The sequence below is a fragment of the Pelobates fuscus genome, chromosome 1, assembly GCF_036172605.1.
Source record: "Pelobates fuscus isolate aPelFus1 chromosome 1, aPelFus1.pri, whole genome shotgun sequence".
In the NCBI taxonomy this organism is placed as follows: domain Eukaryota; kingdom Metazoa; phylum Chordata; class Amphibia; order Anura; family Pelobatidae; genus Pelobates; species Pelobates fuscus.
The window spans coordinates 422,299,252-422,320,221 of NC_086317.1; the positions used below are offsets into that span (position 1 = coordinate 422,299,252).

The 20,970-nt window shown below is 44.1% G+C and overlaps 1 protein-coding gene across 1 annotated transcript in view; it reads right to left on the reverse strand.

The window, feature by feature from the left end:
• Positions 1-20,670, reverse strand: part of PHF11 (PHD finger protein 11) — a 166,916-nt gene extending 146,246 nt beyond the window's left edge. Inside the window, exon 1 of the mRNA XM_063428648.1 lies at positions 20,462-20,670. Coding sequence (XP_063284718.1) covers positions 20,462-20,581 — 120 coding nt within the window. The 5' untranslated portion in view covers positions 20,582-20,670. The remainder of the gene's footprint in view (positions 1-20,461) is intronic.
• Positions 20,671-20,970: the final 300 nt, after the last annotated feature.

Below are 20,970 nucleotides of genomic sequence, written 5' to 3' on the forward strand. Positions count from 1 at the left end.
GCTGTGGAAACCCACTACTACAGGTCTAGCACTCACGGGCTCCAAGGAGCAGAAAGACCTGCAGCTGATTGGCAGCACCCACTCGCACCCCAGCACAGACTCTCCAACGACCACTCACCTAAACCGAGAGCCTCGAGGAGGGAAAAGCCTCACGTCGTTGCCAGACATCTGGGTGGACACGCCTGCGGACTCTGATGCCGACTCCAGATAGAGCTCGATCGGAGGATGCCAGAAACGAACTTGTGCTACAACCTGCAGAGCCAAACTAGCAGGGTATACCACTATACTGGGACGCCTTTCCTATCACCCTTAGCCAAGCCGATGGAGGGAGGGAGCAGAGGGGTAACCCAGACAAGCTAATATGTAGATGTGCCTTTAGCATTAACCTTTGTCTCCCTGTGTAGCGGGTCCCCTGAAGCATACTCACTAAGTACCTATCTAACCTAGTTGCTACTCCTACATTACTCTACTACTTAAAACAGGCTTAGGCTCCTACACACGTTTGGGTTAACAATCTAGCATAAAGTATGTAGCAAGCCTACTAATCGACGTTTACATGTAATTTGAAATTCCTGTGTTTACCGTATGTTAAGTACTTGTCAGAGCGGGCACCCCAGCATATCAATGGGCATCTTTCATGTTTAAATCGAATGTCCGGCTATGTTCTTCTAGACAATAATGTTAATATGTACCAACTTTGACATGTCTGCCTAGCTTAAACCTAGCGTGTTTTACATTCTCAAAAAAAAAAAATATGTGCTGTTTTAGGCAAATGTCATACCAATGCTTGTTATCGTGTTTCACACTGAAGGCTTCCTAATGTTGTTGTGACATTGTGAGCATACCTGTATTCTTTCAAAAGTACATCAAAAATAAAGAATTAAAAAAAAAAAAAAAAAAAAAAAACCTCTTCAGGCAGAGATTTTTTTTCATATCCTTATTGTTCTTACTGTAAAAAAACATTTTCTTTGCCTTAGATGAAATCTCCTTTCTTCCAGCCTAAATGTGTGACCTCGTGCCCTATGTATAGATAGCCCGGTTTATGAATAGATTTCCAGATAAAAGTTTGTACTGGCCCCGCATATATTTGTGTGTTTTGTGTTTGTGGGGGCTGTGACCATGACTGTGTGTAGGTTGTGACAGGGTGCGCAAACATATAGAATGTGACGGCAGATAAGAACCATTCGGCCCATCTAGTCTACCCAATTTTCTAGTCTGCAAAGGGGTAACTGTTGCAAGGTGAGGGGATTAATGAGACAGGTTTGGGTGGTGAGTGTGACATGGTTGAAGGAGGGAGTGTGACAGGGTAAGGGGAAGAAAGTGTAACAGGATTAGGGGAATTAATGTGACAATAAGTGTGCATTGGTTGGGGGAGTGAATGTTTCATAGTTAGAGGAGGGAGTGTGACAGGATTAGAGGCGTTAATGTGACAGGTTGAGTGTGCCAGGGTTGGGGTGAGTGGAGATGGGAGTGTGACAGGGTGAGGGGGGTTAATGTTATGGTGAGTGTGCATTGGTTGCGGGAGTGAATGTTTCATAGTTTCCAAGTTGTTTGGTGGAGGAGGGAGTGTGACAGGTTGAGTGTGCCAGGGTTGGGGTGAGTGGAGGAGGGAGTGTGGCTGTCACGTTTACATAGATTGATGTGGAGCGCAACTGCAGATTTCTTAGGATTTAAATTGATGATTAGAAAATTAGAGAATAAAATAGGAATTGTCTATTCAATATAGGAAAATACAGGTACTGTATCTTTAAATACTTCGCTGTTGGTTTAATTGGAGTAAGCAGTTTCCTATATACATGCAATCTAGCACATTTGGTGATTGCAGTTTTTTAGGGTAATGAAGAAAGCTATGAATGAAGTTGTAACAGCAGAGATTCGTTTTGGTTTTAGAGATAGCAGGTCAAGGAGCAGCTGGTGCCTGAATGCTTAACGGGCTTGAGAGCAGACTGTAGCAGAAATGCTTGGAGAAACTTGAGAGCAGACTATGGAAGGAATGCTCAGGCTTGAGTTAAGGAAGTTCTTATCAAAGATGAAACAATTGACTTAGCTTCCAGAGGGTGAACTTCAGGTTACGGAGTTCCCCTACGGGGAGGTTCTTCCTGAGGCAGGATGAGAGAAGTCCAGATACTAGCCGTGGTCGAGGAGAGGAGAAGGAGGTTAGTTCGAGTTCCAGTCCGGTTCGGTACACAGGTAGGTTGCAGAGAAACTTACAGCCGGTTTGATATCGCGGTAACGCTGTTCATTAATCCAGCGTCTTGTATCTGGCGCGGTCGCATTATGTAGCGTGGCGAGACCGCGTCAGAGAGGGGGTGTGGCTAAACTCCGTCAACCCGGAAGAGACAAGGAATTACCGGTAACTGGGGCATGACAGTACCCTCCCTGTAAGGATCACCCACCGGGTGCTATCCACGTGGCTTAGAAGGATAACGTTTGTGGAATGCGGTAATTAACCTATTGGCATGGATCATAGAGGAGTTTTCCCATGTATCTTCATCAACTCCGTAACCCTTCCATCTAATGAGGTACTGTAGAGAGCCACGATGGATCCGTGAATCCAGAATCTTTTGGACCTCGTATTCTTCTTCACCTTGTACCAAAACAGGATCAGGAGTAGTGATTACATCTCTATAGAAAGGGTCAGGAAGATGGGGTTTGAGCAAAGAAACATGGAAGACTGGATGAAGCCTTAAAGTAGGTGGAAGCTTCAAGAAAAAGGGAACTTGGTTTCTTTGAAGGACGGTTGGTGGATATGTTTTTTGAGGAGAGCCAGACAAGATCACCAATTTTATAAATGGGAGGAGGTTGTCTCTTAGTATCAAAAAACTTCTTTTGGTTGGCGGATGCTAATTCAAGATTTTCATGTAATTTTCGAAATAGGGAGGACATGTGAGAGATTTGATTTGAAACGGTGGGGTTAGATGAAGGAATTATATGAGCAGGAAACGAAGAGGGATGAAACCCATAATTGGAGAAGAAGGGAGTCATTTTGCTGCTTGTATGAACCGAGTTGTTATATGCAAATTTGGCCATGGGCAACCATGTCATCCAATCATCCTGTAGGTGGGAACAATAGCATCGTAAATATTGCTCTAAGCATTGGTTAACTCTTTCAGTTTGCCCATTGGTTTGGGGATGATAAGCGGAAGATAGTTTACGTTGAATACGAAGAGAAGCACACAATGCGTTCCAGAATTTGGAGGTAAACTGGGTTCCACGGTCCGATATGATTTCGTCTGGAAGTCCATGAAGTTTCACTATATTATCAAGGAATACTTTTGAAAGTTCATATGATGAGGGTAATTTCTTCAAAGGGATAAAATGGGACATTTTTGTGAAGCGGTCCACTACTACTAAAATGGTGGTATGATGTTGAGAAGGGGGAAGTTCCACCAAGAAGTCCATGGAAATGGATTGCCAAGGTCTTTCCGGAATCGGTAGATTCAATAATTGACCAAAGGGGTGATGATGTTCAGATTTGGATCTTTGGCAGGTTGAGCAGGTTTTGACATAGGATTCGATGGTGGTGTCCTGGCGAGGCCACCAATAATATCTTTTGGATAATTCTAGGGTCTTTTTTATACCAGGATGACCAGCCAGAGGAGAATCATGAATAAATTCGAGTATTTTATTTCTGAATGCGGGAGGAATGTAAATCCTGTCATTGAAATAATAGAGACCATCTTTCTGTGATAACTTAATTGATTTAGGAAGTTCAAGAGCATCCGGACTTAGACCTTTTATATCATCTATAAGGGACGTTAAGATTCCGATGATTGTATGTGGAGGTTCCAATTCAAGGTCTTGGTGAATTCTGGAAAGGGCATCCGCCTTTTTGTTCCTAGATCCGGGTCTAAAAACAATTTGAAAATTAAACCGGGAGAAGAAAAGATTCCATCTTACTTGCCTAGCAGAGAGAGTTTTGTTGGAGTGAAGATATTCAAGATTTTTATGGTCAGTATAAACTATTATAGGAGCTTGTGTTCCTTCAAGAAGATGTCGCCAGGTTTCTAAGGCTGCTTTTATACTCAATAATTATTTTTCTCCTATAGGGTAATTTTTTTCGGCAGGAGACATTGAACGTGAGAAAAAGGCAACTGGATGAAGAGGATCTTGAGGAGTTTTGTGTTGGGAGAGGACAGCTCCGATGGCTGTTTCTGAAGCATCTGTTTCAAGGACATAGAGACATGTGGGGTTTGGAAGTTGAAGAATAGGAGCAGTTGTAAATCTTCTTTTTAATTCATCGAAAGCTTTTTGAGCCTTTTCATTCCAATTGAAGGGATGTTTTTTGCTGTTAAGTGAATTAAGTGAATGAGCTACGTCAGAGTAATTTTTAATAAATTTTCTGTAGAAGTTGGCAAACCCCAGAAAACGTTTTAATTTTTTTACATTAGAAGGAATGGGCCAGTTGAGGATACAATTGATTTTAGAACTATCCATGCTTATGGAATGAGGAGTAATAACGTAACCTAAAAAGGTTATTTCATTGACGTTAAAAAGACATTTTTCTGGTTTAGCGTATAATTTATGAGTTCAAAGTCTGGATAACACCCATCTCACGTGTTTTTTGTGTTCCTCAGGAGTATTAGAATATATAAGAATGTCATCTAAATAAATGATAACACAGACGTCTAGAAGGTCCCTGAAGATGTCATTTATAAAATGTTGAAAGGGCGTTGCAGAGGCCGAAAGGCATCACAAGATACTCGTAGAGGCCATATCTTGTTCGGAAAGCAGTTTTCCATTCATCGTTAGCCTTGATTCTAATGAGGTTATATGCCCCACGGAGGTCATGCTTGGTGTAGATAGTAGCTGTTTTTAACCGTTCAATCAATTCATTTATCAGGGGAAGAGGGTAACGATTTTTAACTGTTATTTTGTTTAAAGCTCTGTAATCTATGATGGGACGTATAGTCTGGTCTTTATTTCTCACAAAAAACATACTGGAGGCAGCAGGTGAGCTGGAAGGTCTAATGAACCCCTTACGGAGGTTTTCATCCAAGTATTCCTTGAGGATTTTTAATTCAGATTCAGAGAGAGGATAGATGTGCCCAAAAGGTATGGGGGCACCAGGTATGAGGTCTATGGGACAGTCGTAGGGACGATGAGGTGGGAGTGTTTCAGCTTCCTTTTTACTGAATACGTCTGAGAACTCAGAATAACAGGAAGGTATAGTTGGTTCTTCAATAGTCTGAAAAATTGGAATATGTTGTAAGCATGTCTCCTTACAATACGCAGAGTTAAAGTTGAGAGAGAAGGGAGACCAAGTAATTTGTGGGTTGTGGTCCCTTAACCAGTTGATTCCTAGTATGACCGGATAAAGAGGAGAAGAGATAATATCGAATATAAGATATTCGGTATGAGTATGATGGGTGGTTGTTCTTACAGGAATAGTTTCATTTATTATAGGGCCTGAGGATATGAGGGAGCCGTCAATCACTCTGACAGAAACAGAAGTGCTTTTGCGAACACAAGGAATTTTATTTTTTGTTACAAAGGATGAATCGATGAACACCCCGTTTGCCCCAGAATCAATAATGGCTTCAGTCGTAATTCTTTCTTTGTCCCACTGTAATATGAGAGTTGTTTTTGAAGGACCAAATGGTTTTTTCCATGATGAACCCGAGAGAGCTTTTTCTGCCTTTCTTTCTCTAAGCCTTCTGTCAATGCTGATTGATAGTTGAATCAGCGCGTTTAATGTGGTAGGAAGTTCAGTTCTAGAAAGTTCATCCTTTACTGCTTCGGATAACCCAATTCGAAACTGGTTGCGCAGGGTTATGTCATTCCATTGAGTTTCTATTGCCCATCTTTTAAACTCAGCAATGTAATCTTCGACAGGTCTATGTTTTTGCTGTAGAGTTCTGATGGTTAAATCAGCTGTAGACTGTTTGTTAGGATCTTCATAAAGAAGAGACATAGCTTCAAAAAATGCATCCAATGAGTCTAAGATGGGATCGTCATTTTCCAAGAAGGAGTGGGCCCAGGCCATAGGTTCACCTCTTAGGAAGGAGATAACCGAACAAACCTTAGATCTTTCAGTGGGATAAGATCTAGGTTTTAGAGCAATTAATAACTTGCAGGAATTAAGAAACTCCCTGTATTTGGATCTATCTCCAGAAAACTTTTCGGGATTACAGACAGCAGGGTCGCTAGCAGAGTGCATAACAGTATGAGGAGTATGGGTTTGTAAGTCTCTGACATAAGTAAGAATCTGTTCATTTGTAACCTGGAGGTCTTGCATGCCTTGGGCAAGTGTATCGACTCTTTGATTCAGCATAGTAAATTTTGAATCGAAATCTGCTAGATCCATTACAGAGGCTGGATTAATCTGTCACGTTTACATAGATTGATGTGGAGGGCAACTACAGATTTCTTAGGATTTAAATTGATGATTAGAAAATTAGAGAATAAAATAGGAATTGTCTATTCAATATAGGAAAATACAGGTACTGTATCTTTAAATACTTCGCTCTTGGTTTAATTGGAGTAAGCAGTTTCCTATATACATGCAATCTAGCACATTTGGTGTTTGCAGTTTTTTAGGGTAATGAAGAAAGCTATGAATGAAGTTGTAACAGCAGAGATTCGTTTTGGTTTTAGAGATAGCAGGTCAAGGAGCAGCTGGTGCCTGAATGCTTAACGGGCTTGAGAGCAGACTGTAGCAGAAATGCTTGGAGAAACTTGAGAGCAGACTATGGAAGGAATGCTCAGCAGGCTTGAGAGAAGGAAGTTCTTATCAAAGATGAAACAATTGACTTAGCTTCCAGAGGGTGAACTTCAGGTTCCGGAGTTCTCCTCCGGGGAGGTTCTTCCCGAGGCAGGATGAGAGAAGTCCAGATACTAGCCGTGGTCGAGGAGAGGAGAAGGAGGTTAGTTCGAGTTCCAGTCCGGTTCGGTACACAGGTAGGTTGCAGAGAAACTTTCAGCCGGTTTGATATCGCGGTAACGCTGTTCATTAATCCAGCGGTCGCATTATGTAGCGTGGCGAGACCGCGTCAGAGAGGGGGTGTGGCTAAACTCCGTCAACCCGGAAGAGACAAGGAATTACCGGTAACTGGGGCATGACAGTGGCAGGATTAGGGTGATTAATGTGATGGTGAGTATGTATTGGTTGCGGGAGTGAATATTTCATAGTTGGAGGAGGAAGTGTGACAGGGAGTGGTGAGATGAGTGTGACAGGCTTAGAGTTGTTAATGTGACAGGGTGAGTGTGTCAGTTACATAGTTACATAGCTGAAAAGAGCCTTGCGTCCATCAAGTTCAGCCTTCCTCACATATGTTTTTGCTGTTGATCCAAAAGAAGGCAAAAAACCTAGTCTGAAGCGCTTCCAATTTTGCAACAAACTAGGAAAAAATTCTTTCTTGACCCCAAAATAGCAGTCAGATGTCTCCTTGGATCAAGCAGCTATTACCACACTAATTAGAAATTATATCCCTGTATGTTATGTTTTTGCAAGTATTTATCCAATTGCAGTTTAAACATCTGTATGGACTCTGATAAAACCACCTCTTCGGGCAGAGATTTCCATATCCTTATTGCTCCTACTGTAAAACAACCTTTTCTTTGCCTAAATTAAATCTCCTTTTTATTCCAGCCTAAATGTGTGACCTTGTGTCCTATGTATAGATAGCCCTGTTTATGAATATAGATTTCCAGATAAAGGTTTGTATTGGCCCCGAATATATTTGTATAATGTTATCATATCCCCTCTCAGGTGCCGTTTTTCCAAACTAAACAGATTTACATTTTTTAATCTTTCTTTGTAACTAAAATGCTCCATTCCTTTTATCAATTTTGTAGCTTGTCTCTGCACTTTTTCTAGTGCCATGATATCTTTCTTTAGAACAGGTGCCCAAAACTGCACAGCATATTCAAGGTGTGGTCTTACCAGCGATTTATAAAGAGGCAAAATTATATTTTCATCCTGAGAATTTATGCCCCTATTTATACATGACAAAACCTTACTGGCCTTAGCAACTGCAGATTGACAGGGTTGGGGTGAGTGTGCCATGGTTGGAGGAGGGAGTGTGACAGGGCGAGGGGAAGTGAGTGTGACAGGATTAGAGGCGTTAATGTGACAGGGTGAGTGTGGCAGGGTTGGGGTGAGTTTGGTACGATTGGAGGAGGGAGTGTAACAGGGCGAGGGGAGGTTAGAGTTACAGGATTAGGGAGGGTTATGTAACAGGGTAAGTGTGGCATGGCTGGGCAGGATGGGTGACAGGATAGGAGGGGTTATGTAATAGGGTGAGTGTGGCAGGGTGAAGGGGGATGAATTTGACAGGATTGGGGAAATGTGTTGTATGGCTGGAGGAGGGAGTGTGACAGGGCGAGGGAAGGTGAGCATGACAGGGTAAGTGTGGCATTGTTGGGCAGGGGTTAATGTGAAAGAGTATGAGAGTGACAGGGTTAGGGGTGAGTTTGAGAGAAGATGAGTGTGATATGGAGGGGGTGAGAGCAACAAGTTTAGGAGAGGTTAATGTGAGTGTGGCTGGGTGAATGGGCATGTCAGCATGTGGAGAGTGACTGTATGGGTGTGGAATTGTGACAATTGGTAGGTGAGAGTGTGGGGAGGGTGACAGTGTGTGCAGGCGCAATGCGTGGGAAGGGTGACAGTTTGTGTGTTGGTGACAGTGTGGGTGTCAGGATCGGGACAGGGATCCAACACGCAAAGTACAAACAGGTACAGGGTACGTATACCGGTCCTTAGAATGGCCGGGCTAACGTACAGAGAGTATAGAGAATGGTCAGAGACAAGCCGAGGTCGAGGGAACGAGAAGACAGGTAAGCGAGGAACAAGCCGGGTCAAGGATAACGGAGGTAAACAGAGTAAGGAAACAAGCCGGGTCGAAACCAAAAGGATAACTGAGAAATACCAGAGCACTGAGTGACTAGACAGGCTAGAACCACGACAGGGCAATGAGCAACAGGGCGAAGTATGTTTAAATACCCTGGCTAGAGAGGATAGACACGCCTCCGACGAAACCTGATTAGTCTGTCTCGGACTGAGTGACAGGTCGTTCCGGATTGGCGTGATGACGTCGGCCTCCGGGCACCATGCTACAAAAGGAAGAGACTCCCTCGCGGCCGGCGTTTGTGTGACCGGGTCGACCGCGAGGAACAGAGGAAACATGGCGTCCGGACGGATGAACGTCTAAGTCTCTACCTCTCTCGGAGGTAGAGACTTCAGGTACCCTGACAGTGGGGCAGTGTGTAGAAGGGTGACAGTGTGGAGGAGCAGTGTGGAGGAAAGGGATTGTTTGGGGGGCAGGGTGTCGGTGGGTAACAGTGTGTAGGAAGGTGACAGTGTGAGGGGAGCAGTGTGGGGGTGTGTGGAGGATGGTGACAGTGTGGGGGGTGCAGAGTGTGTAACAGTGTGGGAGCAGAGTGTGTGGGAGACAGTGTGGGGGGGCAGGGTGTGTGAAAGTGTGGGGGGCAGGGTGTGTGACAGTGTGGGGGGCAGGTTGTGTGACAGTGTCGGGCCGGTGTGTGTGACAGTGTGGGGGCAGGATTTGTGACAGTGTGGGGGGTGGGGGGCAGGGTGTGTGACAGTGTGGGGGGGACAGTGTGTTTGACAGTGTGGGGGACACAGTGTGTGACAGTATGGGTGGGCAGTGTGTGTGACTGTGTGGAAGGGTCAGGGAGTGTGACAGTGTGGGGGTGCAGAGTGTGTGGGGCAGGGTGTGTTAGTGTAGGGGGAAGGGTGTGTGGGAGTCAGTGTGGGGGCAGGGTGAGTGGGAGGCTGTGACAAGCCTCCACACACTGAAATACTTTTTTTTTTTTTTTTTTATGTAATTCCCTTGTGGTCCAGTGGTCGCATTCCCTGGTGGTCTGGTGGGATAACTATCCTTTCTGCCGCTCTGCCGCACGCTGGTCACAGCATAGCTGTAGTAACGCACGACAACGTTCTAATGGGCCGAGCTTGCAAGAACTCTATAACGTGATCTGCAGCTCTGCAACAGGTGAAGCTGCAGATCGGAGGCTCGACTCTCTCACTCTATGGACAGACCATGTGGAGGGGCAAGCCGCCAGGCCCCCTTCCAGTGTCAAGCTCTTGACCCAACTGTTCAGTCTGCCCTAATGTGAATTGGGCGTGGCCCAAGTCAGCGCGAGCCGCCTCTGTATAACTGCTGTGTAGCCACTGGGTACTAGGCACTATAGAGAGATAGGAAAAAGAGAAAGCATGAACCTCTGCCCTAGAAACAGGATCTTAACTGTATTTTGGTACACTCCCCGCCGACAAGGGTTAATCCAATGCCACATATGGGCCATAACAGACAGTCAGTCGCCACAGATGTCCTGAGGGAAGCGTCGCAGAAGGGGCGAGCCAGAGGCTGCTCCCACGCCAGGCCGGCACAGAGGCCTGCATCACAAAGCCATGGACTTGGGGGCTCACAGAGTCCAAGTCCACTCCGTGAGACCTTGATGTTTAAACGCTGCCAGTGCCAGGTGGTTTTCCGCCTACATGGTAGATGCCCTGATGTCCCTCAGCCCAGGTGGGAGTACCTTAGGTACAACAGGTGGTGGAGGAAAAGCTGTGCCCGGAGTGGCCTTGTTAACCTCTCGGTCGACACCTCCACAAGATTCCTCAGGAGTCAGGATTGTTGCAGTTCTTGCAGCCAGTGTCACAAAATCGCTTGAAGATTACATCTCACTTCTGCAGGGACTGCTTCGTGATAGTCCTGCTCAGACTGCATGAGAATAGACTTATGTGATTTGGCACATCCGCCATTTTGACAGGATTCGCTGTGGTTCAGGGAAGAGCTGTATTCAGCTTCAAGATGCAACTTAGGTGAATACAGATCATTGGGGAATGGAATAAACCCCACTGGTCTAAAGAGGGGGTAATGTGGCAACTTATGCCCACTGGGTGGGAATCTCGTCACGTGGTTGGGTAGATTGGCATCCTCCCCCTACAGCTGTGAATAGTAGGCCTTACAGGCCCCACAGGGCTATACAACAGGAGGTCCTACATGGAGTACCCTGAAGAACCCTGCTCAGCCTCACAGGTCTGTGGAGCACAAAATAAGCTGGATTGGCGTAATGGGAGTGAGTTAAAACCGCTTAAAGTTCAGGCTGAAGCAGAAGCTCTCCCACAACACGTCCACCCACCATGCAGTTCAGGCTCTGCCCCCCAAGAAAAATGTGTTTGCTGTATATTCCCATTGATATTTTACATTTTTAGTATACCTGGGTGACTAGGAACAGGAAATTGTTCAATCATGACTTGAAATATGAGGCCTAATTCTCTTAGTTATTCATTACAATTAGTAAGCCCAAGAATAAAGCTGTGATTTGCGGCAAAAGTTTATTGAGCTTCACAAAATGGCAAGTGGCTATAAGAAAATAGCAAAAACATTGAAAATGGCCATTTCCACCATCAGGGCAATAATTAAGAAGTTCCAGTCAACTGGAGATATTATGAATCAACCTGGAAGATAACATGTCTATGTTGTCTCAATGCACTGTGAGGAGGATGGTTCGGGTGGCCAAAAAAATCTCCAAAACGCACAGCTGGAGAAATGCATAAGTTAAATCTGCAGTTTCTTGCGCCAGGCAAACAGTTTTTCTATTATTTTGGTAATGTCACAGCAAGCAGCAGGGCTGCAAGGTAGGTAGTATTAATGCAGTAAAAAAGGATTGTCTGTCTGAGGCCGTATTGCACTGCCAGGCATGAGAAGGTGCGAGCAGCTGCTCCTCTCCATGCACCGAGCTTATGGTTATGACGTCATATCCCGGAGGCCAGCACTCTTTTGATGGAGTGAAGGGGACAAGCTGCAGATTGACTGATAGACTTCAAGTTAGTGGTATCCACATCAGTCCATGCTTGCAAGCGCGCTGTCTTGGCGTTATACGTAATTCTTGCCTCAACTTTAAGCCTCACTGTCAGGATTATAGTATGATCCAGCACGTAGAATTGTGTAACACAGAGGACTAATATGTAACGAATACCGGACCTTAGAATGGCCGGACTAACGTACCAAAGAATAGTCAGGAATAGCCGAGTTCAAGGGACACAGAAAGAGACACAACGATAAGGAAAACCCAGGGGTCAGGGATGCCAGAAAACAGGGAAGTCAAAATCAATGTCAAAGTCAAAATACCAGAATAACCAGAATCAATAATGCGCTCTTGGACAACCACAAGGGAAACCACGACAGGGCACTGAGCAGGATGAGAACTGGGCCTAAATACCCCTCCTCTGGATCTGATAGGGTGTAATCGGCCTTTGACCCCAAAGGCAGTTAACAGGTTCCTATTTGCATAATTGCTGCTCAGCACAAACCCTCCTGTGGATTTGATTGCTGCTCGGCACAACTTTTCCTGTCAGGACAGTAATGTTGTTCAGCACAACTTTTCCTGTCAGAACAGTAAATGTCATTAATCACATTTTTATATGTGAATGAATACGTGACACTCACATCCAGTATGTTACCAAATCCTGTAGATTCCATCTAAAAAACAAGATGCTACCAAGAACTTGTCCATGCTCTATTAATTTCTTGTATGGATTATTGTAATCCTCTCCTAATAGGTCTTCCAGCAAGTCGTATTGCCCCGCTACAGTCTGTTATGAATGCTGCCGCCAGACTGATTTTCCTCACCAGTTGCTCCTCTCACACCTCACCTTATTGTCATTCCTTAAATTGGCTTCCTGTATCCTATATGAGTCAATTCAAGGTACTAATTCTCACCTATAAAGCACTGAACAATTCCAGCCCTTCTTATATCTATTCACAGATCCACAGATATGCCCCTTCTCGGTCTCTACGCTCTGCCCAAGACCTTCTCCTCTCTGCTCCTTGCATACATATGGTCAACTCACGCTTGCAGGACTTCTCGCAGGTGGTTCCCTTCCTATGGAATTGCCTGTCTACCACCATCAGACTCTCCCCTAGTCTTCAATCTTTTAAGAAGTACCTTAAAACCTATCTCTTCAGGAAAGTTTATGGAGAGTAACATCTACCTCACATACCTGTCTCTTGCTCTCTCCTAAAGGGCAGCACTCTACTCTCTCCTCCAGTTCTTGCCTCACACCCACCTTATATGATTGCTATTTCCTGTCCTATTGTGTTTTTTACCCCACCTCCTAAGACTTTAAGCTCGTTTGAGCAGGGTCCTCTTCAACCTTTTCGTTCCTGTAAGTTTTTTGTAATTGTCCTATTTATAGTTAAATATAATAATATTGTAAAGCGCTACAGAATCTGTTTGCACTATATAAATGCCAATAATAATAATAATAGACCATGAAGAATGCAGGTAATGATGGAATGTGACTGTATTGTATGTGGGTCAAATGTAGTTTGTGTGTAAAAGACTCGCTGTTTGTTTGTTTTTTGTGTGAGTATGGAGTGTGTATGGGTCAGAGAGTGTGTTTGGGGTATGTGTGTCAATGTGTATGTCAGAATGACAGTGTGTGGATCAGTGATTGTGTGTTGCATTGTGTGTCAAATAAAGTGTGTGTAGCTTAGTGAGGACAAGTTTTGATTAAACAAATTCAGCAATGTATACTTTCATTTTATACACGTCTTAATATACATGTATTATTTTAATATTTACATATTAGCATAGCTTATACATATACACCCTGTTCCAAATGATTATGCAAATTCTATTTAAGTGTCACAAAGATTAAATATTTTGTTTTTCAGTTTAACTCATGGATGGCATTGTGTCTCTGGGCTCTTTTGATCACTGAAAACAATCTCGGACACCTGTGATAATTAGATTGCCAGGTTCCACATTATTAAGCAGAGCACCATTTTCATGCAATATGGGGAAGAAAAAGGATCTCTCTGCTGCCGAAAAGAGTTAAATAGTTCAATGCCTTGGACGAGGTATGAAAACATTAGATATTTCACAAAAACTTAAAGGGACAGTCCAGGGACCCAGACCACTTCTGCCCATTGGAGTGGTCTGAGTGCCAACTCCCACTACTCTTAACCCTGCAAGTGTAATTATTGCAGTTTTTTATAAACTGCAATAATTACTTTGCAGGGTTAACTCCACCTCTAGTGGCTGTCTATTAGACAGCCACTAGAGGGCACTTCCTGGTTCCTAGCACAGGAAACCTGTGCTAGGGCGTCGCTGGACATCCTCACGCTGTGTGAGGACCTCCAGCGTCGCTCATTTCCCCATAGGAAAGCATTGAAATTCATTTTCAATGCTTTCCTATGGGGAGCATTGCTGCGCATGCACATTAGGTCTCCCCGGCCGGTGGGCGGGATCAGTCACATCCACCGGCCGACGCAGTCAGAAGGAGGAGCGGTGCGGAGGGAGATGCAGCGACGTGGGACATCATCGCTGCCTCAGGTAAGTGACTGAAGTGGTTTTCACCCCTTCAGCAACCGGGGATTGGGGTGTGGGAGGGAGAGAGGGACCTGCAGTGCCAGGAAAACTGATTTTTTTCCTAGCACTGGAGTTTCCCTTTAAGCGTGATCATCGCACTACTAAGAGATTTGTGGCTGATTCAAAGCACAGACGGGTTCATGCAGATAAAGGCACATTGAGGAAGATTTCGACCAGATTCATGCATCGGAATAAGAGAGCAGCTGCTAAATACCATTACATAGCAGCAAACAGATATTTGAAGCTGCTGGTGCCTCTGGAGTCCCACAGACATCAAAAGGTGTAGAGTCCTCCAGAGTCTTGCAACTGTGCATAAACCTTCTATTCGGCCACCACTAACCAATGCTCACAAGCAGAAACGGCTGCATTGGGCAGAAAAATACATGAAAGCTAATTTTCAAACAGTCCTGTTCACTGATGAGTGCCGTGCAACCCTGGATGGTCCAGATGGATGGAGTAGTGGATGGTTGGTGGACGGCCACCCTTTTCCAATAAGGCTGCGACGTCAGCAAGGCAGTGATGGAGTCGTGTTTTGGGCCGGAATCCTGGTAAGAGAGCTGGTCGGCCCCTTTAGGGTCCCCGAAGGTGTAAAGATGACCTCTGCAAAGTATGTGGAGTTTCTGACTGACCACTTTCTTCCCTGGTACAGAAGGAAGAACTATGCTTTCCGTAATAAAATCATCTTCATGCATGACAATGCACCATCTCATGCTGCAAAGAATACCTCTGCATCAGTGGCTGCTATGGGGATAAAAGGAGAGAAAGTCATGGTGTGGCCTCCATCCTCCCCTGACCTCAATCCTATTGAGAACCTTTGGAGCATCCTCAAGCAAAAGATCTATGAGGGTGGGAGGCAGTTTACATCCAAACAGCAGCTCTGGGAGGCTATTCTGACCTCTTGCACACAAATTCAAGCAGAAACTTTCCAAAAACTCACAAGTTCAATGGATGCAAGACTTGTGAAGCTGCTATCAAATAAGGGGTCCTATGTTAAAATGTAACGTGACCTGTTAAAATGTTTAAAAAGTTAAAATGTTGTTATAAGTTTGATTAAATAGCTTTTGATTTCAGTAAATATGCTGCAAACACAACAAATGACAATGTTCAGTTCTTTACAACCTATAAAGTGTTTTGAAATTTACTGTGCGTAATAATTTGGAACAGTGCATTGTAAGTTTTTTATGTTTTTAAAAAATACTGTTATCATTAGGAGGTTTGTTCAATAAAATTTGAATTGTACTCTTAATAGTTGATAACATGAGAATTATGCTGACTGTTATTTACATCAATTATTTAGGTAAATGATAAAAATATCATTTGCATAATAATTTGGAACAGGGTGTACATAAATCACTCAAATTGTAGACAATAAAAATCTGAATCACATTGCTTTAAAAATACAGCCAACACCCACCACACATATACAGTACTTACAGCTAGCGCACACCAGACACAGTACATAGTCAGCACACACACATTACATAGAAGCAGCACATGCATTATATACAGTCAGCACGCACAGACATTGCATAAAGACCGCACATATATTACATAGAGGCAGCAAACACACACATTACTCACAAATAGCAAACACACACGCACTGCATACAGGCAGCACACATTACATACAGGCAGTGCACACACACATTTTTATTCATAAATTTGTTTTGTGTTTGCAATTGCTTGATATCCATAAGAGCAGAATATTTGTGTGTATTTTTTGAACATCAGATCAAAGGGTTAAACAATGAAGAGAAATTTCCACAGCATTTTTTGCTCATATTTACCAATGGTGCCAATATTAGTGGAGGGCACTGTACCTTCCTACCACCATAACCCCTACAATGAACCGCAGAGGTTATGATGCTTGTAGCCACTTGTAGCGCACAGGGAGTATTAAGCTGCGCACAGCTCCTCGCGGCGTCTGACAGAAGGTTTGCTATTGGTGTCTGCTGAATTGGGTTGTTTGTTTCACCTGTGTACTTTGGACATATCCCATCATTTAAAGATTCCTTTTTTGTTTTTAAGAAGCATTAATGTATATATCACCATTTTTGGGGCATAGAGCTCCTTTTGCAAATTCTATGGTGACATGACATCTCCATATAATGTTTGCTATAGTTGTGTCTAAATTTGATTTAGGTGTGAGAAGCATTTATTATGTATATATCACCACTTATTGGACTGCATCTGCATTCACTGTTTCTGCCCAAGCTGCGGAATTAACATGCTTGTCGAAATACAGTCAACAAGCTACCAATATTAGCTTTTGGATGAATGAAAGGTCAATTTGTTTTATGTATTAAATTGCTATTTACTGTGGCGAAGGTGGGGATGAAGCTTTGTGAAGAAGTACATAGACAAGAAGCTGGAAAATGTTTCTTGAAAAATTTTCATTGTGTGTACCCTTGTCTGCGCAGTTGCCTACTATTACTTTCTATGGACTGTATGACAAAATGGGCATTACAAGAGAGCCTTGACTGTATAAATGGCTGACATTACAGTGATACTGTTGTGTAACTACTAATACTACATTATTACGTAGTAATACTGTAATGTAGTGTTATAACCCGAGAGAGAGGCTGCGCTGTATCAAAATTATCTAGAAACAATTTTGGTGCACACTGAATGTTTTTTCCTGATCCAAAATTATCAAGAGACATCGACACACTGAATGTATATCAGAATGACAGTGTGTGGGTTAGTGATTGTGTTTTGCATTGTGTGTCAAAGAAAGTGTGTGTAGCTTAGTGAGGACAAGTTTTGATTAAACAAATTCAGCAATGTATACTTTAATTTTTGTGTGGGTCACAAGGTATGTGTGTCAGCAATTGTGTGTTGCATTATCGAGAAACATTGACACACTGAATGTATGTGTGTCAATGTGTATGTCAATGACAGTGTGTGGGTCAGTGATTGTATGTTGCATTGTGTGTCAAAGAATGCAACACAAACAAACATTCAGTGTGCACCAAATTTTGGATCAGGAAAAAAATTTGCACAAGAGAAAATTTCTACCCACACAATCTAAGAATAATTAGAGGATTCATCATTGGTTTAAAGGACCACTATAGGCACCCAGACCACTTCAGCTTAATGAAGTGGTCTGGGTGCCTGGTCCAGCTAGGGCTAACCCTTTTTTTTATAAACATAGCCGTTTCAGAGAAACTGCTATGTTTATACTGAGGGTTAATCCAGCCTCCAGAGCCTCTAGTGGCTGTCTCATTGACAGCCGCTAGAGGCGCTTGCGTGCTTCTCACTGTGAAAATCACAGTGAGAAGACGCCAGCGTCCATAGGAAAGCATTGTAAATGCTTTCCTATGAGACCGGCTAAATGCGCGCGCGGCTCCTGCCGCGCATGCACATTCAGCCGATGTCGTCGCTAGGAAGGAGGAGAGCTCCCCGCCTGGTGCTGGAGAAAGGTAAGATTTTAACCCCTTCCTCTCTCCAGAGCCCGGCGGGAGGGGGTCCCTGAGGGTGGGGGCACCCTCAGGGCACTATAGTGCCAGGAAAACGAGTATGTTTTCCTGGCACTATAGTGGTCCTTTAACTGATTTCCCTCCAGCAGCATTTGAATGCTACATACTCTGCAAGGCTGCACTTTTTGCATGCTGTGTACCAGCACAGATGAATTAAAGGGACACTATAGTCACCAGAACAACTACAGCTTATTGAATTTGTTCTGGTGAGGAGAATCATTACCTTCAGGCTTTTTGCTGTGAACACTGACTTTTCAGAGAAAATGCAGTGTTTACATTACAGCCTAGTGATAACTTCACTGGCCACTGCTCAGATAGCTGTTAGAGATCCTTCCTGGGTCATGGCTGCCTAAAATGCATCCAAACATTCAGTATCTCCTTCCTCTGCATGCAGACACTGAACTTTCCTCATAGAGATGAATACATTCATCTCTATGAGGAGATGCTGATTGGCCAGGGCTGTGTTTGAATTGTGCTGGCTCTGCCCCTGATCTGCCTCCTTGTCAGTCTCAGCCAATCCTATGGGGAAGCATTGTGATTGGATCAGGCCACCACTTCTGATGATGTCAGCAGACAGCTTGTTTTTCTGAGGCAAACAGTATGAAGAGCTAACAGCCTCAGGCTTGAATACAGTAAGATTTTGCTATATTTATGGAGGCATGAGGGGCCCAGGGGGGCTAAATGGTGGTTTTAACACTATAGGGTCAGAAATACATGACCCTATAGTGATCCTTTAAAGTATTTTAGTTCCTCACACGCAGGGCCGTCTTTAATATTAAAATACACCCTGTCCCTCATCTCCCGCTCACTGTCATGCAATCACAACCTACACCCCATCGCTGTGATGGCACAAAAGTAGAGAGGGCCCTGGTGCAATAATCTTGTGTGCCTCTTATCGCAACAGTGGCCCAAATGTAGAACCCCATCTGTCGTGCAGTTCCAACAATGCTTTGACAGCTGGGGCTCTACATTTCCCCATGCTTGCAGGGTTGTATTTAGCACTGAGCAGTGTATGTGTGTTTTTGTATATTTGTGTGAATGTATGAGTATGTTTGTATGTGGTGTTGGTGTTGAATGCATTTATGAGTAGTGTTTTTTAATGCAAGGGTGTGTTTATATGTGATTTTGGTATTCAACAAAGGTGTTTCTGTATGTATTGTTGTCCTTTCAATGAAGGAGTATGCTTGTATAAAGTGTTGAAGTTTGAATGCAGGGTTGTATTTGTGTTTCGTGTTAGTGTTTGAATACTGAGATGTATGCACATATACACATACACTGCCCCACAAACACACACGCAGATACACACACACTTTAAAAAACATGCTGACACACACACTGAATACTTACAGATACACATGACAGCAAACAGATACACATGACAGCAAACAGATACTCAGACACATATGGTGACATACTGACACACACAGACACATACATAGTTACACACACACACTGACAGACATACTGCCACACGCATTGACAGACACATATACTGACTCACACACTGACATACACAGACACACGCACAGACACCGACACACACTGACACATCCACTGACAGGCATACTGACACGTACACTGTTAGACACAGACACCTATACTGACCCACAAACTGATAGACATACTGATACACACACTGACACACACACAGACATGCTGACACAATCAGACAGACAGACAAACTGACACACACACACTGACACAATCAGACATAATGACACATCAGACACACAGACAGACATACTGACACACACAGACATATTGACACAATCAGACACACATACTGATACACACACATGCTTTATTTACACTTAGCCACCCTCCAGGTTCTTGCCTTTGTCTGGGGGGTGGTTTCCATGGGGTCCAGTGGCAGTCTGAGGCAGCTGGGAGTTAGGCTCTGGCTCTCCCGGCCTGGCCCCTGCTCACTGCCTTCCCCCTCCCGCGCGCTCTGATTTCTCTGTGGCAGGAGCGGCTGCCGAACATAAAGGGGCCTGGTCACCCCTGCTGATACATGCCCACCGCCACCGGGTGGCCCTGGGCCTTCTTCCTTCCTTTGTGTGCGAGCCGGTGCGGCCCTGGGCAGCCGCACCTCCGGGTCCATGGGGCTCAAATACATTGCGGGCAGCGGGGCCCACGGGGCAGCTGCTCTGGGCCCCCGAGAAGTAATTGGGCCTGAGGCAGCTGCCCGGCGATAAAGACGGCCGTGCTCACACGTTTTGTGACACTCTGTGGCAGTCCCAGCATAGAGGGACAGCGATCTTTTAGCCTTTCAGGCATACCAATATATTCAATATCTCTCTTGGAATAGCCAAGTTCAATTCAAAACCCGTCTTTAGCGGCTAATGCATTAAACACAACAGCATATTCATAGACACCGACGCTAGCACTGCTGAGGAGGACTGCAACCCCTATCAAGCTTTGATAAAACCTCCTAAGCTTTCCCTGCCCATCCTAGCTGGTAAAACACATTAAAATGGATTTCTAGAACATTTTGCCAATCAACAGATACAGCTGGGACAGCAACGCTCTAACTGTGTTGATTTCACCAGAGGAACGAATGGAACGTTCCCGCGGAGTGTTCCACGTTTAGAACTTTAACCCAGAACTGATCCTTACAGACAGCACATAACGTCTCTCACCATGCAATTGGAATGAGCAATAACCGAGTTATCCGGTAATTTCAGGAGCTTTCCGGTGTTCTTGCTCCGCTTTCCTTGGTGACAGAAATGACAGGCTGTGCCCGTCTTACTGGCAGACATTCTTACTGGCAGTCACTGTCGTACTGGTAGACTTGGCACAGGTTGGCACGGAGCGCTGCTATATAACCGTGATCTCAGCTGCTTCCTCATGTTTTAGTTTCGATTCCTGTCTAGTTGTCAAATTATTACAGGCGGAGCTTCAGAGAACAGTCCTTTTAAAGTGAGGGATTTGCTGAGGCACGTATTGCATTTTTATTTTACACGTTGACGGTGTTCTATCAAATTTCCCTACCTCGTACATTTTCCTACAACAACGGGTATCTTATGAAAAGTGGTGTCTTGTAATATGGAGACTTCCTATGCTGAAGATGGAAACTCGTGCATCAGGCAGGAATCATAAAGTTAAAAGAATTGTATTTTCTTTTGGTATACCTCATTTGCAGCTTTTG